Below are 16374 nucleotides of genomic sequence, written 5' to 3'. Positions count from 1 at the left end.
ATACTCATGCGGTATAACTGGGAAAGTGTACATTTTAATTAATACGCACATGAAAACGCAGTAATTATTTTTTATTATTATTATTTATTTCATTTTTTGAGCATCAATCAATGGTGAGTATGATCTTGCCATAGGTATGATTTGTTAATATCTTTTTATAAGCTTCATGTGCATATTTTAAAGGGATTATGCTATTGTTACTGATAATAGGCGCAACAATTTTAGTACTATGTCCAGTCACGATCGGGGCAATAAGTCTTTTGTTCTCGATAATGGGCAATATTTTTTTCTTTAATATATCAGAGGAATTGCCAGTGAGTGTATTTAGAACGGTGTATCGACCATTTAAAGTCATACTTCGGTAACCTATCTTACATAACAACTTGAGCGCAGCAGAGAAAGAGAATTTACCATGGCTTCCGAAATATTCAAGCAGCCCAACAGTAGAACAATAGACTCCGTCCTTTTTTTTCACCAGTCTGCTTAATTTGTCGAAATACTCGTTACTGCCAACACAATCGAGAATAATATCGAAAGCTTCTTGATGTTCACTAGCCTTTACAAACTCTTCAAATTCCTCTTTATTGTTGTAATCAATAGTCTTAGTTGCCCCAAAAGATAGATTAATGTCTGCATTCTTGGCACTGCAAATGGCAATGACTGTGTTGTCTCGATTGATTAATCTCGACAACTGAAGAGCGTAATTTCCTACACCACCTGATGCGCCTACTATAATGATACTTCTCTTTTCTTGCTTGTTGGCATCATCAATAGAACCTTGTTCTATAATACCTTTGTATGCGGCAATGACTGCTACACCTGCTGCTGCTGCCGTTTCAAAAGGGATTGCTTTTGGCTTTTTAGCTACGGTAGCATCATGAATGTCAACTAAAGTGTACTCTGCATGTGTCCCGTGCGAAGTGAAAGGAAATCTCTGTGTACCACAAACATGATCACCAATATCGAAATCCACCACTTTATCAGTTTTATCGACGACAAAGCCAGCAAAATCAGCACCAATGACAGTGGGTAAAGACAAGGCATAAGTGGCAAATTTGATGTTGCCGCTGGCTACTTTTACATCGATTGGGTTCACGCCTGCAGCCTTGACTTGGACCAGTATCTGAGACTTTTTATGATCTAATTTGGGAACAGGAATACCTTCACTGTATTGAAGAGATTCGGTCAAGTTTCCGTATTTAACCAATTGAATACCACGCATAAGTATGGGGATTTCCTTGCTGTAGACTTCATTTTCGTAGTAGTCGATCACAGGAATAGCCTTAGTTACAGTTTCTTGCGTGTGCTTCATTGAATGATTATCCGATATCTCTTCTTCGTGTGTAATTTCGGTTATTACATATGGATCAGCGGTATGTTTTATATCGTCTGTAGGAGGAGAATCCATTTTTTTTTTTAATTGTTTGTTGTTTAAGGATGGCAAAAAGTTGAAAGAAAAAAAAAAGGAAAGACGTAACACAAGTCATTGAACTTTTTTGTTTTATTTTTGTTTTGATTTTTTTTTTTTTTTTTTTTTTGATAAATAATAAGCAACGTTGTATCATTCGTTTTATTGATAAATCAGTAACGTTTATTTGTGTTTACAATTTTTTTTTTTTTTTTAATTTTTCAAAGCAAATAATAGACATATTCAATTCAGTGGTTTTCCTTTTGTAAGGCACTATTGGTAGAACATGTATACTTCTGTTCATGCATCCGGGTATAGTCCGGTTAAAGATGTGATGAAGGTGTTTCGTCATACGAATCATGGGGGCGTTTCAAATAATTTTTGCCTGATATGATAAAAATTGCTGCACAGCTTTTGCCAAATTGAAAGTCGTGCACGATTTAAAATTTAAAGTGTCGCGTAAAATTGAAAGAGATACGCTTTTTCTGTTAGAAATGAATATGAAGTCAAATGCACAGTGAAGATGTAAAAAGATTCGCTCCTATTTTGCAAAGAAAATATTTAGACGAAAACGACCAAGAGTTTCGTCCCAACTATATACTGTCTTAAAATTGATTTGATCAACAAAGATCGTTTTAACTGATATACGAATTGTTAGTGTCATAACTGCAACAATTGTTAAAGAAGAAAAAGATTGAACTTCTAGGACTTATACATCAAAAAAATTTAGTGCTATCCTGTATACTCCTTATAGTCTTGAAACTGATTTGCCTCCTATGGTCATAAATACTATTGAGACCTTTTGCAGAAAAGGAATTTTATCAAATCATTCAACAATGCACCAACATTTTTGAACAATATAACACTCTTCCTATTTGTGTGATTATCGTTGTCCAGCAACTTGGTGAAAAGAATTATTGAACAAAGCTCGTAGCAGCAAGGTTCCCCACTTCTTGGAGAAATAACATGCGTATTTTGGGCAAAGCAGAATATACTAATGCCATCTTTTCAAGATAATCTTGTTCAAAGCATTTCTTCCAATTGATCCTGTCTAATTTTTTACTTTCAAACCGTTAGAAAAAATTCGTATAGTACTGTATCAACTTCATTATTATCTGCTTGCATGTCCAAGTATATATATATTTAAATATCTACCGTGAAACTGCGGGCCTCTTTCTGTTTAGATAAACTGAAAGAGGGGTTTCTACAACTGGAGTTGTTTAAGTATCTTTTCAGTATTTTCTCTCTGTCGCTGTAAAACAAAAAAGCGTCGTCCACATATCTCAATGCTCTTTTGTTCGAAACTTCGTTTCCTTGTTCCAGACATTTTTTTTAAACGTGATCCTACGCAGTCTTTTCTTCGGATCAGTAGTTTTGAGCCTGCAAAAAAAAAAGTTGTTTACATACGGGAACACTTTAAGCCCAGGTGGTGTCATTCTTTTTTTTCAGTCTAAACATGTATGTATAAGAATTGTTCTCTTGAAAAAAAACAAGTATGGGTAGACTATCATCAAACGTGATCCCTTTATTTAACAAAACTTTTTCTTTTCAGCAATATAAAAGGTACATATTACATAAAGAAATGCGCCATATATATACAAGAGCAAATAAATTATTTATCAAAGGTTGCCTTACATTTGATTGAAATTGTTGTCTTACAGGTCAAATCATAAGCCCAAAGTATGTTACATACCTGAATTATCTGCTGTGTTGTCAAAAATCAGAACTTGTGACGTTGAAACTGCGCGCAGAATTAGAAAAAGTCTACTATTTTTTTTTTCTTCTTCCTCTTTTGTCTTCAACACATTGAATATGGATTTGCATTCTTGGGTATCTGATAATGCCATGAAGGTACATACTCACATGAAAGTAGTAGAAAATAACACGTTACTAAAGTTGTCAAAATAGCTCATGGGCATGTCTGAAACTACCATGGTAGATTTCATTATTGCAACAGGTATATACATACATATATTATTATTTACACACACATAAACTGACATGAAGAATGGCAGCTCAAAAGGCTTCTTCCCCACAGGATTTATACAGCAAATTAGTAAACACAGGAGCACCTAGTGATGCCAGTACGCAACAATTTGCTTTTGAACTCTATGGAAAAGTACCTCACAAGCAGACGAAATCAGCCATTGCAGCAGCAGCTTTAGCCGAAAAGGCGCAGCGAAAAAAGGAATTATTAGAAGAAGCCAAGTTACGTCAAGCCAACGAACGTTTCAAGGTAGTCATGGACGAACCTCCATCCGAGGACGAGGAAGAACGTCGAATTCGTAAAAAGGAAAAGAAACTTCGCAAGAAGAGAAGACAGGAAGATTTAAGTGACGATGATACTGAAGTCAAGACAACCGATACCAGACGTAACAAGCAGAGTAAGTGTCTTGACTTTTTTTTTTTTTTTACTCTCTGTAAGTCATATTCTCTTACGCTATTGCTTTTTTTTATATATGTAGATGAAGAAGACAAGGAAGAGAACGAGGAAGCACAGGCAGAACTCGAACGTTTAAAGGATCTCCAAGAACGTGACGAATTAGCACAACGATTAAAGAACAAGGATAAAGATCGTACAAAAAAAGTAGTAGAGGATCGATCCGCAAAAGAAGGCAGCGAAGCTCATAAACGACGTAACTTGGCCGATGATAAACAAGCACGTCAAGAAGCATTACCCGAATTACGTACTCGCTCCAACCAACAATATCTCAAGATGCGTGAAGAGCAACAATTAGCTCTTTTAGAGCAAGAAATCGCTGATGAGAAAAGATTCTTTGCAGATCAAAAGATGACCAAGCGAGAAATTAAGGATTTGGAATATAAAGAGGAAGTCTTACGATTGACCAAGGCTCGCATGAATATCGATACCAAACAAGATGGCTATATGATGCCCGAGGATTATATCACCGAAAAGGGTAAGATCGATAAAAAGAAGAAGGAAGATGCTCTCTATAAGCGTTATGAAGAGGCCGAAAAATTCGAGACAGAACATGACGTTTGGGAGAAATCTCAAATTCAAAAGGCTACATCAAAGCCTTCTGCAGCAATAGAAGAAGACGAGTACGATTATGTGTTTGATGAGGCTCAGAAAATCGATTTCGTTATGGCTGCCAAATTGAATGAACCCGACCCAAAGGATGCCGAATTATTAGAACGTATCAGTGAAGCAGAACGTAAAGCAGCCTCCATTGACGAAGTTAGAAAATCATTACCCATTTTCAGTTACCGTGACAGTTTAATTGACGCTATCAACACTTATCAAGTACTTGTCATTGTGGGTGAAACAGGTTCTGGAAAGACAACACAATTACCACAATATCTCTATGAAGCAGGCTATTCAAAAGACGGCAAAAAGATTGGATGTACACAACCTCGTCGTGTGGCTGCCATGAGTGTTGCTGCACGTGTGGCAGAAGAAATGGGTGTACATATGGGACAAGAAGTTGGATATAGTATCCGTTTTGAAGATTGTACATCTGAGAAAACTGCGGTAAAATACATGACGGATGGTATGCTTTTACGTGAATTCATGACCGAACCTGATTTGGCTTCCTACAGTTGTATGATTATTGATGAAGCGCATGAAAGAACCTTGTCTACGGATATTCTGTTTGGTTTGATCAAGGATATTGCTCGTTTCAGACCTGATCTTAAATTGTTGATTTCCAGTGCTACTATGGATGCTCAAAAGTTTTCTGAATACTTTGATGATGCACCCATCTTTAGTATTCCAGGTAGACCTTACCCCGTCGAGATCTTTTATACAAAGGCACCCGAAGCCAATTATTTACGTGCGGCTATTACTCAGGTCTTGACCATCCATGTGACACAACCCAAAGGCGATATCTTGGTCTTTTTGACGGGTCAAGATGAAATTGAAGCGGCTAATGAAGGACTCACACAAGCATGTAAAGCACTAGGCAGTAAAATATCTGAGCTTATGATTTGTCCCATTTACGCCAATTTACCTTCCGACATGCAATCACGTATCTTTGAACCTACACCTGAAGGAGCTCGTAAAGTGATTTTGGCTACCAACATTGCGGAAACTTCCATTACAGTTGACGGTGTTTCATTTGTCATTGATCCTGGATTTAATAAGCAGAAATCATTTAATCCCAGAACGGGTATGGAAGCGTTGACTGTAGTGCCTTGTTCGCGTGCTTCATCGACTCAACGCGCTGGTCGTGCAGGTCGTACGGGTCCTGGTAAGTGTTTCCGTTTGTTTACTCAATGGGCATTTTACAATGAAATGGAGGAAAATACGGTGCCTGAAATTCAAAGAGTCAACTTGTCAAGTGTTGTACTGTTACTAAAGGTAAAAGGCGGGTCCCCCTTTTTTTGGTATAATGTGTGTGATGACTGACGATGGTTTTATATATAGAGTTTGGGTATCAATGATTTAGTAAATTTTGACTTTTTGGATCCACCTGTGGAAGATACAATGATTCGATCGTTAAGTCAGTTATATGCACTTGGTGCCTTGAATGATCGAGCGGAACTTACTAAACTTGGACGACGCATGGCAGAGTTCCCTATGGACCCGTGTTTATCAAAATGTATTATCATTGCGGAGAAATACGAGTGCACGGATGAAGTAGTGTCTGTGTGTGCCATGTTAAGTGAACAAAGTTCGTTATTGTACCGACCTAAAGATAAGAAAATATTAGCGGACACAGCGCATCAGAATTTGGTGAAACCGGGTGGCGATCATTTAACCTTATTGAATATTTGGAACCAATGGGTTGAAACGGATTATTCGATCCAATGGTGTTATGAGAATTTTGTGCAGGTACGTACATTAGAACGTGTGCGTAATGTGAGAGATCAGTTGGTGCAATTGATGGATCGTGTTGAAGTCAAATTGGTCAGTAATCCAAATCCGAATGATACAATTCCTATCCAAAAGGCTGTTACAGCGGGTTATTTCTTTAATGCCGCCAGGCTAAATAAGTCGGGTGATTCCTATCGTACTGTGAAACAAAATCAAACAGTTCATATTCATCCCAGTAGTGGTATGCTTGAAAAGAAGCCAAAATGGTTGATTTATTTTGAATTGGTCTTGACCAGCAAAGAATACATGCGACAAGTGATGGAAATACAACCAGCGTGGTTACTAGATGGTAACAACAACTACTTTCTTTTTTTTTTTTAGTCTGTTTTTAACTAACACATATATTGTATAGTTGCACCTCATTATTACAAACAGAGCGACTTGGATAATTTGGATGATAAAAAGAAGATGCCAAAAAAAGGACAATAATAAAAAACTTATTTTAGCCACGTGTAAAGATCTTTTTCACACACCAAATAAAGTTTTCTGACTCGGGAACACTTTTTTTTTTCTCTCCCCATGGATTCACATGCCGGGTTATTATGATTTGAACTCGCCTCGAATTGTTTTTTTTTTTTTCAATGAAGGAAGTTGAACTTGTTTTTGGGCCAGGGTGATCTATTACAGCAAGCAACCGAAAATAATAATAATAATAAAAAAAAGCGTGATGTGTTATTATGATTAAAATCTTATAAAACGTTTCTTATATATATACAACAAAAGGAGGAAATAAAAACCTTAAAGGGATTTAATTTCCCGGGTGAGAAAACACACAGATTTTAATTCTTATTGGTTTGCTCACTAATAACACCCCCGATGTTTCCGTACACGCAATTTTTTTCAATGTTCTGGGTACCTTTTTTTTTTCGTTGCCTTTTCTCTCTTTTTCCCCTTCTTTTTCTTTTTTTTTTCTCTCTCCCTAACTACCAAAAAAAAAAAAAGAATGAGCGTGGATAATAGCATTCATAGTCGTTTGGAGCAATACCGTCGTACGTTTCAACAACATGCTTCTGCTGAAAAAGGTGAGGAAAAGTTCATGACAAAGGATGACTTTTTATCTGCTATTGCACCGGGCGAAGACTTTCAAAAGATCCAAAGGGAACAATATGAATTGCTCTATAAATTAGCTGACCGTAACAGTACTGGATCCATCTCATTTGACGACTTTGTTATATTCCAAGATTTATTATCCAAGCCTGATGCGGAGTATGAAGTGGCTTTCCGTGTGTTTGACGTGAATGGTACAGGTAAAGTCACATTTGATGGGTTTAAGAGTGTACTTTCCAGCAATATGCCTGGAGATGCTGTACCCTTTGATTTTGATTGTGATTGGCTCAAGTTGTACATTGGTTCAAAGGAAGGAAATCACGAATTATCTTATCCCGAGTTTAGTCAATTGATCAAGGGTTTACAAGGTGAACGTCTTCGTCAAGAGTTTAAACATTACGACAAGGAACAATCAGGTTATATTCAACCCGAAGATTTTAAAAAGATTATCTTGGATGTAGCCAAACACAAATTATCTGATGACGTGATTGATCATTTACCTACACTTTGTAACCTCTACAGTGGAAACAAGATTAGTTTCTCTTCTGTCGTTGCATTTCATAATGTCATTCGTAACATTGATATGGTAGAATCTGTTATACGTAAAGCTATAGAAAACAACCAAGATAAAAAGATTACCAAGTCAGATTTCTTGAAACACGCACATGAAGCCAGTCGTTACACTGCTTTTACACCCATGGAAGTAGATGTTATCTTTCATTTTGCTGGTGTAGATGATGATTCTGGTGTACTTGGCTTTGATGATTTCGCACGTATCTTGGATCCTCGTTGGACTACCTCTGTTAAAACTGTAGATCCTCCCCTTCCACTCACCGAAAAGAAGAAGGGTGGTTTCCTTTATCAACTTGCTGAAGGTGCTTATTCATTCACCCTTGGCTCCATTGCAGGTGCTGTTGGTGCCACCGCTGTATACCCCATTGATTTAGTGAAAACACGTATGCAAAATCAACGTTCCAAAGTAGTTGGTGAACTCTTGTATAAGAATAGTTTGGACTGCTTCAAAAAGGTCTTGAAAAATGAAGGTTTTGCCGGTTTATACAGAGGTCTAGGTCCTCAACTTGTCGTAAGTTATTTTATATATATACATATTCTCCCATCCAATTAAAACTCTGTATCTTTAGGGTGTTGCACCGGAAAAGGCAATCAAATTAACCGTCAATGACTTTGTACGTAATAAATTCAGTTCTGGACAAAACGGGGAAATCAAGTTCTGGCAAGAGATGGTAGGTGGTGGTGCTGCTGGTGCCTCTCAAGTCGTCTTTACCAATCCTTTGGAAATCGTTAAAATTCGTCTTCAAATTCAAGGTGAACAAGCCAAGAATTTAACCGCCGATGCTGCACCGCGTCGATCCGCCATCTGGATTGTTAAGCATTTGGGTATCGTAGGTCTTTACAAGGGAGTCGCTGCCTGTCTCTTGCGTGATGTTCCTTTCTCTGCCATTTATTTCCCCGCTTATGCACATTTAAAGAAGGATCTCTTCAAGGAAGGTCCCGAACACAAATTAGCCATCTCTGAACTACTCATGGCAGGTGCTATTGCTGGTATGCCTGCTGCTTATTTCACTACCCCTGCTGATGTCATCAAGACACGTTTGCAAGTAGAGGCTCGTAAGGGTCAAACCACATACAATGGTATTGCCGATGCTGCTAAAAAGATTTTTGCTGAAGAAGGTTTTAAGGCCTTCTTCAAGGGAGGTCCTGCTCGTATTCTCCGTTCTTCACCTCAATTTGGTGTGACCTTGACTGTATATGAACTCTTACATCAATTAGTGCCTCTTCCAGGTCATGGCCCTGCTCCCACAACCACAGCTGCCGTAGCAAGTCAACCCACACAACAAACCATCGAGAACAGAGCTATCCTTCGTTCAACCAACGCATTGAAAATGTTGTTGGATCTTGATTATAGATTTGGTGTTTGTCCCAAAAAATAACTATTTAGATAAATGTACCCCTTTTTTTTTTTTTTTTTTTTTTTACAGACTTATAAATATATGTATACATGTGTAATACTCCCTCTTTATTTATTCCTTCTTTATCTTGGACTGCTTTAATGCTTTAAATTGCTTTAACAGTGCCATGATCAATGGTACAGAAATAGGTACAAATAAAGGCATATAAATCGCATACTTGTGCTCATCCGGGAAATAAAGCATAGATACCATGGTGGGGTCAAAAAACGCCTTTTCAGCAAGCTCAATCGCTTTAATCGAGTGTTGCAATGCCACCACATAGTTTTCAACTGCCAGTGCTTCACTTACGGAAGTCAATGCATCTAACGAATCACGCACTTTACTATTGATATGATCCTGAACTACCATATTGGGGATTTCATCCACTAATTGGGACAGCGATTTCAGTGTGCTGATCGTATTCACTACATTTTCCAGAGTTCGGCTACGAATTAAATTATCCTTTTCTAATGTGGTGATACCCGTCTTAGATGCAGGTTCAAAAGTCACATCATACTCTGCAGTTGGCTAGAAATAATACACCTTTTTCCAGTGAGATCAAAATGAGAAAAAGAAAATACATGTACACACACACACACACACACACACACACACAAACACTTACGAATTGTTTCGTCTGTAAATCATGGATACCAATCAAACTTCTGAGTTGAGAAATAAAGATTTTGATGATGGGTTGCAAATCCTTTTTGGTAAAACGGTATTCATCCGTGGCAGCTTTGGGTGGATTCTTAATCACAACACCTCCCCAACGAGGAATCAAGAAAGCACTTGTTAACAATGGGTTTCCCTGAGAATCATGAATACGTAAAGGTGCTTCTTCTTGTAAAGGAACATACAAAATGAAATTAATGCTTGGGTAGGAAGTAATTGTAGATGCTGTTTTTTTAAAAAAAAAAAAATAAAAAAAAGGTTAATATGAGCTGCATTTGAACGAGGTTTCTCCCACTTGCCTAAATTCCATTCAGCCGAGTTTACAAAATGAGGTAGATCGCGAGGTTCAAAATAGTAATAACTAGGTCTATTTTCTCTTTGCTTGAACTTTGGTCTCAGTGATAAAGGAGCGTAGTTTTGAATCTAAAAAGAAATCATGCCATGTTTAGTGCTTTTGTGTCGCGAGCTATAAGTGTTTTTAGATATTACCTGTGAGTCAATGGTGAAATTGGATACGACAGCGACTTCCTTTAAAAAGGGTGTGAGATATGTCTTGACAGCATCACGAATATCCCAATCCATTTTCATATGATCAGGATTATTGTTCATCAAACTAAAGGTAGTTTCATACTGCGAAGAATACTTAAGTGCACGCATACTAGCCACGTCGTTCTTATCCATCTTTTCTACATGACAAGCCGTATTTCCCAAACTCTCATATTCGTCTAAATAAACAGGAGGAATCATCTTGGATAATGTATCTACTATCGTGCTCTTATCCTTTAATCGAATGGTACTTGTTCGTTGACTTCCTACATGCATATCCACTTTATCGGATTCTTCGATATGAATAAAATAGGTACCGATGCTTTCTTCACCTGTATCGTCCTCTCTCTCCTCTTTGACGCTGACATGGATAGGAAAATTGTCTCTGTATTTCTCTGATAAAGCGTTGGATAATTGTTGTTGAATATCTCGTGCCAAGTCCTGCTTCTCCATGCTCCATGGAGTTGGTATATAAATGATGAATGTAGTAGGCATGATGAAATCACAGGCCTACATCGGATGTTAACATCAAACCTCATTCTTAAGATGTCCCCTCCTTCCGTTTTTTTTTTTTAAAGACTACCTGCTTGGTTTGCCACGCATCTATTTCTGTAAAAGGTAAATTGGCTCTATAAACTTCTGTAGTTTTCCACCAAAAGGGTAAGCCAAGTAAGACAACACTCCAGAAAGCAAACACCACCCATCGTGTCACTTTATCGTATACATGCAAGTCAGTGACAAGAAATGAAAGAGCCCTTTATTTTTTGCTATTTACCTTTTGTCTCATCACTCATGATTATATTTAAAAAGGAGACCCTTTTTCTTCTTTTTGGTATAAATCCAGGTTATTATTAGATTCGTATGAAAGTCACACGCCAGAAGAGCTGCTGTGCAGTAATAAATGTTGAATGAATTGGGATGGAGGGCACTAAATCATATCTAGTTCTAGTATACGGGGAGGACAGCCTCAGGTTAGATAGTTGGCTAATGTCTCTTTTCTATTATTCACTCATCTTTCTCAAGCAAAACTTTCTTTCTTGAACTGATTTTCATAATTCTAGACTTTTGAGGTCTCCGCTTTACCTTTTGTATGGAAAATGAACATTGCTACCAAGATTTTGTAAACGCTTGAGTACATAGTCCAATGTAATAATAGGCTCTCTGTAAGAGTAACTAAAACATGAATGAACTGATAAATATGTGTGTGATTTTTCTCATCGTTTGCATCTATAAAATAAGAAAAAATAAACAGTTCTATCATAAATCACCTTTTTTTTTTTTTTAAGATGGCCACCAAAGCATACTTTCAAGATACAGATCCCATAAAGTGGGATATCTCCGAAGTAGTCTCGCTACAACTCCGTGAAAATCATGACTCTAACAGTGAAGTATTTGATGCTATTATCAGATTGGAATTGGAAAATTATGAATTTTACTTTGAAGTATTTGATGCTATCAGATTGGACTTGGAAAATTACGACCATGATATTGCTAAAAAATGGAAGGAAAATTGGAGTGTAAGTTTGGACAACACTTTTTAATAAAGTAAACTGTCTTGTTAATTTTTTTTTTTTTTTTTTTTTTTTTTTAGATGATGGAGTTCGATTACATGGTGAAAAAGACTTCCGATAGTGGAGTGACTATGTAAGCAATGATACTCTGGTCTTATTAAGCCGAGACTGATCTTATATTTAGATACGCAAGCGATCGAATTGAGACTATGAAACCATATGTATGTACAGTATAACATCAATCTTAAATTCAAATCGTTTACACTTAGTAAATTTGATTTAGTTTATCTTCGATGGTCAAAATATTTCAGAATTATGTCATAAATTCCGAGAAAAATACCTTCAACAGGTAGACAATTTTGACCAAGAACGAAAAATGGCAATCAATCGTGTTTACTTGATTAATCGAGACAATACAAACTCCTTTGCTACAAGGCACTTAAGTAGCTTTTTTACAAGTTATCAATTTAACAACTTTTTTTCGAAATTGACTGACAACGAAGCAAAAAATATCTATGATGTTGCTTGGGTAAATATAATTTTAAAATGATTATCTTTATATGAAATAGTTAGTTTAATTTATCTTGTCTTTGATAGTGCTTTTCCTTAGGGGAATATGAAAATGGTAAAAAATTAGCTGTAGATTATCTTCAGGAGGACTGTAATAATCTTGTTGCTGAAATTATGTATGATCTGTAAGTTTGACTTCTCCATTATTTATTTATTTGTTAAATATTTTTTCTATAGCGTCAACCATTATCCACGTGATGATAGTTATTTAGTGGCTTTTACAGATCCAGTTTTTCGTGTTGGTGGCGTGTTGAAGAAAGAAGGGTATATGCTTTAAAACTCATAAGAAATTTGTCATATTTATTTATCGATGCTTAAATTAATTAGCATATACAGCAATTTACATGGAAGCAATTCAATGAGGGCAGATATGCGATACAGTGCTAACATCAAAGATGCTGTTGAGTATGATTTTCTGATTTTTGAATCCCGTGGTTTGTTCAAGATGTCACTTAAGCTGCAGTTCATGATTAACCGCTTTATCTTAAACAAAATTAACAACTCGGTGGTATATGGTGTAGTGGGTCCTGGTATGTGCCGGTAATTGAGATATTAAAAGTTAAAATAACTAATAACCCCGAGAAAAAAGATCATGATCGTCAATATGACATATACCAGATGGACTTGGTTTCTCCTAAGACTTATCTCATGATAAAAATTCGCTCTTTCTTTGTTCCTAGAATGGTATGCGACTTTAACGTTGCGGGAAATACAATTCCGGCACTAGTACAACTTAAGACATTGGTTACGGTACAAGTGGACGTAGCCAGGCAGAATTGGGACTCTCAAGAAAAGCTTCACTGGATAGAATATCCTGAAATAACACCTTACGAAACCTAAAACAATAGCAGTAGTTACTTCTTTATCCAAATAAATCTTGGTATTTCCCATTGCTGATTAAAATCTCAGTTGGTTTCACTGTAGCTCTAAAATTGTTGGTGACTTTTGGGCCGCCCAAAGCCAGCCAGAGCCATCGATAGTAACTCACTTGTGGTCAACTTGTGTTTTTTTTTGGGCTGGCCTCGGACCAAAGTCTTACTTAAATCCAAAAGAGACTTGATGAAATAAAAATCCTTATATTGGGACAATGTTCTATTTTCCACTAGAGCACAAAGGGCTCCATTTAGGTAGCGGGACTCTTTTTTTAAAAAAAACGTGTTGTCGCATATGCCACCAAGGCTTCATTTCCAGAAGCCATGACATGTCAATTTTCTATTTACAAGAAATAAAGGGGGAGAAAGAAAACCCTTGTCCATCAAATAAAAAATCAGCCAATCAGACAAAAGTTCATTTTATAAGCGTGCTGTTGCATGACTCACTTTGAGGAAGCATCTTAAATCGGTGCTTTGCCCAGCAGATAGGGATTTGTGATATGAGCAGCAAAAAGTCACACGGGGTTATAAAATTAAAAAATAAAAATAAAATCACAGTGTATATTTTTCTTCCTCTTCTTTTTGTTTTCCCACTATAAAAATGGTTCTTCCAACATTATTATCTGCACCTACACCTACATCAGGAGAAATTAAAAGTGTGTGTGTGTTTTGTGGTGCTGGCGACGGCGGTGATCCTATTTATGCACAAGAAGCTTTCGGTAAAATAACACCCGTCATTTTCTATACCAGTGAAAGGTTAATTAACATTTTTTTTTCTATAAAAAAAAAGAACTCGGCAAAATGCTGGCTTCAAACAATATTCGTATGGTGTATGGTAAGATTTTATTTTATTTTTAGGCAGCGAAAATATCCCAAAACTTAAACATCATTGATTTATAGGAGGTGGATCGATTGGTTTGATGGGTGCAGTGGCAAAGGGTACCATCGAGAATGGAGGAAAGACACTTGGTATTGTACCTGAACCACTCTTTAAACATGGTAGTGCTCAATTAGGTGAGACTGTCATTGTTCCTGATATGCACACACGTAAGAAGCGTATGGCCGAAGAGGTAAACAAACAAAACAAAAAACAAGGTTTTCCCATTTAGCATTTAGAAATTAAAATAACATATAGAGTGATGCATTTGTGGTACTACCTGGTGGATTTGGTACGATGGAAGAAATGTTGGAAATGATCACTTGGTCTCAGTTAAATATTCACTCCAAGCCAATCCTCTTGTTAAATACCAAGGGATATTACAAGCTGTTTGTGGATTGGATCCAACTTTCTGTACAAGGTATATAAAAAATTACTGGGATGTAACATATTTTGTTTTTAGAGCTAAAGCCTTTGTATTTAGAACAATTCATCAAGACTAAGAATGCAGATATCTTTGTCACTTGTGATACCACCAAGGATGTCTTAAACTTACTCCAAACCTATCAAGCACCCGAAACACGCTATGGTCTTGATTGGACAAAGAAGGACGAAGAAAATAGACAGTCTTTAATTTAAAATAAAATAAAACAAACAATACATCTTTTTTCTTTTCTAAAAAAAAAAATACATGGGCGTACAAGGGTTAACGAATATTCTTGTACGTTATGCACCGAGTGCCGTCCGTGAAATCCGAGCCAACACTTTATCAAAGCAAACGATTGCATTCGACGCCAGTTGTCATTTAAACAAATTTATTTATGGCGAAGATAAAGGTGTACCCCATCGTCACATTCACGGTTTTTATCAATTAGCTCGCTTCTGTCAACTCAACCACATTACTCCCATCTTTGTCTTTGACGGTCCAGGTCGTTTACCCGCCAAACACCTCGAGACCGAGAAAAGAGCACGCTCACGACGTAAAGTCAAACACTCACTCTTGTTTGAACAGAACCAGTCTACTCGTTTAGACGCTTGGTCTCAACTCACCACGGCATTAGCAGAGAATTCGGGAGCTTGTTATCCTACCGTACAACCCGACATTGAATCCAAACTGACCGTCATGGCCAAAGAATTAAGGCAGGCACTTTCCAATTCGGCTGACAGTGAGAAATATACGAGAACAGTACGAGAGTTAGCCATACGAGAAGACGGTCTTGTCACAGACATGATGTTACATCGAATCAAGGAGGCTCAATCTTGTTTAAAGACACTTCAAAGAGACAACCTCGCCATGACACATTCCTTGGGTACCGTATCTATTTTTTTTTATATTGTGTATGTAATGATTCGCTCTCTTTAACCCTATTATAAACATAGAAAAGAGGTCGTTTCAAATCACACAGACAATACGCACAGAATGTCAAGATTTTTTAAAAGCACTAGGATTCGTATGTTTTTCCACCAACGATCATGAAGCAGAGGCCATGTGTGCCAACCTTTCAAAGCAAGGTAGAACCACAGCTACCGTCAGTGAAGATCTAGATACGTTGGTCTTTGGTGATGCACCCATCTTGCGCCATTTCTTTTCCAAAGCACGACCGATTCTTCAAATGGACCCAATCGTGGCACGCAAAGAACTAGGTCTATCGCGTGCTTCATTTGTTGACCTTTGTATCCTCTGTGGCACAGATTTCTCGGGTACGATACGTGGGATTGGCCCTCATCGTGCTGTCGAATGGATCAAGAAATATGGGTCCATTGAACGTATCTTGGAACATTTAGACTCCACAACGTATGAAGCATCACCCACGTTTAATTATCAATTGGCTAGAGATGTATTTCATCATTTGCCACCTATACCCTCCCATGACGATGCCTATGTGGGAAAGAGACAAAATGAAGCTTTTGTGGACGATCTATTGAAATTTTATGAGATTGATCCTGTCGATGTCGAAATCAAATTGAGATCCTCCCATTTAACTCAAAATATCATTCATGCAAGTCAGTGGGGAATTAACCCGTTTAGTCCTAATCCTATCAGTAATGATTTATTTCGCT

The 16374-nt window shown here is 37.2% G+C and overlaps 6 protein-coding genes across 6 annotated transcripts; 4 read left to right on the top strand and 2 right to left on the bottom strand.

Moving 5' to 3' along the window:
* Positions 1–31: 31 nt before the first annotated feature.
* Positions 32–1471, bottom strand: EV154DRAFT_496865 (chaperonin 10-like protein). Its single transcript, XM_051600203.1, has one exon. The coding sequence runs from the start codon at positions 1406–1408 to the stop codon at positions 104–106; it is 1305 nt and encodes a 434-aa protein (XP_051461487.1). The 5' UTR covers positions 1409–1471; the 3' UTR covers positions 32–103.
* A 5606-nt stretch (positions 1472–7077) lies between these two features.
* On the top strand, positions 7078–9327 carry EV154DRAFT_548634 (mitochondrial carrier domain-containing protein). Its single transcript, XM_051604815.1, has 2 exons — positions 7078–8376; positions 8435–9327. The coding sequence occupies exons 1-2, from the start codon at positions 7189–7191 to the stop codon at positions 9242–9244; spliced, it is 1998 nt and encodes a 665-aa protein (XP_051461486.1). The 5' UTR covers positions 7078–7188; the 3' UTR covers positions 9245–9327.
* Positions 9328–9331: 4 nt separating this feature from the next.
* EV154DRAFT_496854 (phosphatidylinositol-glycan biosynthesis class S protein) lies at positions 9332–11295 on the bottom strand (the record flags this gene model as incomplete). The annotated part of the gene is made up of 6 exons (XM_051600202.1): positions 11259–11295; positions 11067–11194; positions 10427–10993; positions 10237–10360; positions 9888–10162; positions 9332–9790 (listed from the first exon to the last, which is right to left on the bottom strand). The coding sequence occupies exons 1-6, from the start codon at positions 11275–11277 to the stop codon at positions 9335–9337; spliced, it is 1569 nt and encodes a 522-aa protein (XP_051461485.1). The 5' UTR covers positions 11278–11295.
* Positions 11296–12852: 1557 nt separating this feature from the next.
* EV154DRAFT_496853 (uncharacterized protein) lies at positions 12853–13796 on the top strand. Its single transcript, XM_051600201.1, has 2 exons — positions 12853–13094; positions 13154–13796. The coding sequence occupies exons 1-2, from the start codon at positions 12875–12877 to the stop codon at positions 13402–13404; spliced, it is 471 nt and encodes a 156-aa protein (XP_051461484.1). The 5' UTR covers positions 12853–12874; the 3' UTR covers positions 13405–13796.
* Positions 13797–14016: 220 nt separating this feature from the next.
* EV154DRAFT_437360 (uncharacterized protein) lies at positions 14017–14995 on the top strand. The gene is made up of 5 exons (XM_051596851.1): positions 14017–14155; positions 14227–14271; positions 14337–14506; positions 14572–14734; positions 14798–14995. The coding sequence occupies exons 1-5, from the start codon at positions 14038–14040 to the stop codon at positions 14950–14952; spliced, it is 651 nt and encodes a 216-aa protein (XP_051461483.1). The 5' UTR covers positions 14017–14037; the 3' UTR covers positions 14953–14995.
* Positions 14807–16200, top strand: EV154DRAFT_50745 (uncharacterized protein). Its single transcript, XM_051601425.1, has 2 exons — positions 14807–15623; positions 15699–16200. The coding sequence occupies exons 1-2, from the start codon at positions 15005–15007 to the stop codon at positions 15788–15790; spliced, it is 711 nt and encodes a 236-aa protein (XP_051461482.1). The 5' UTR covers positions 14807–15004; the 3' UTR covers positions 15791–16200.
* The last annotated feature ends 174 nt before the right edge of the window (positions 16201–16374 follow it).

Source organism: Mucor mucedo (assembly GCF_025094135.1).
Source record: "Mucor mucedo strain NRRL 3635 chromosome Unknown EV154scaffold_13, whole genome shotgun sequence".
NCBI classification, from domain to species: domain Eukaryota; kingdom Fungi; phylum Mucoromycota; class Mucoromycetes; order Mucorales; family Mucoraceae; genus Mucor; species Mucor mucedo.
The sequence above is the reverse complement of the archived record's forward strand: the minus strand, read 5'-3'. Positions and strand labels throughout refer to the sequence as shown.

Excerpts from the sequence above, each read along its gene's own strand:
- EV154DRAFT_496865 (XM_051600203.1), bottom strand. The coding sequence starts at position 1,408 with ATGGATTCTCCTCCTACAGACGATATAAAACATACCGCTGATCCATAT.
- EV154DRAFT_548634 (XM_051604815.1), top strand. The coding sequence starts at position 7,189 with ATGAGCGTGGATAATAGCATTCATAGTCGTTTGGAGCAATACCGTCGT. Across the intron at positions 8,377-8,434 it reads GTCTAGGTCCTCAACTTGTC|GGTGTTGCACCGGAAAAGGC; the intron begins GTAAGTTATTTT and ends CTGTATCTTTAG.
- EV154DRAFT_496853 (XM_051600201.1), top strand. The coding sequence starts at position 12,875 with ATGCTTAAATTAATTAGCATATACAGCAATTTACATGGAAGCAATTCA. Across the intron at positions 13,095-13,153 it reads ATATGGTGTAGTGGGTCCTG|ATCATGATCGTCAATATGAC; the intron begins GTATGTGCCGGT and ends CCGAGAAAAAAG.
- EV154DRAFT_437360 (XM_051596851.1), top strand. The coding sequence starts at position 14,038 with ATGGTTCTTCCAACATTATTATCTGCACCTACACCTACATCAGGAGAA. Across the intron at positions 14,156-14,226 it reads TTATGCACAAGAAGCTTTCG|AACTCGGCAAAATGCTGGCT; the intron begins GTAAAATAACAC and ends ATAAAAAAAAAG. Across the intron at positions 14,272-14,336 it reads CAATATTCGTATGGTGTATG|GAGGTGGATCGATTGGTTTG; the intron begins GTAAGATTTTAT and ends ATTGATTTATAG.
- EV154DRAFT_50745 (XM_051601425.1), top strand. The coding sequence starts at position 15,005 with ATGGGCGTACAAGGGTTAACGAATATTCTTGTACGTTATGCACCGAGT. Across the intron at positions 15,624-15,698 it reads CGCCATGACACATTCCTTGG|AGGTCGTTTCAAATCACACA; the intron begins GTACCGTATCTA and ends AACATAGAAAAG.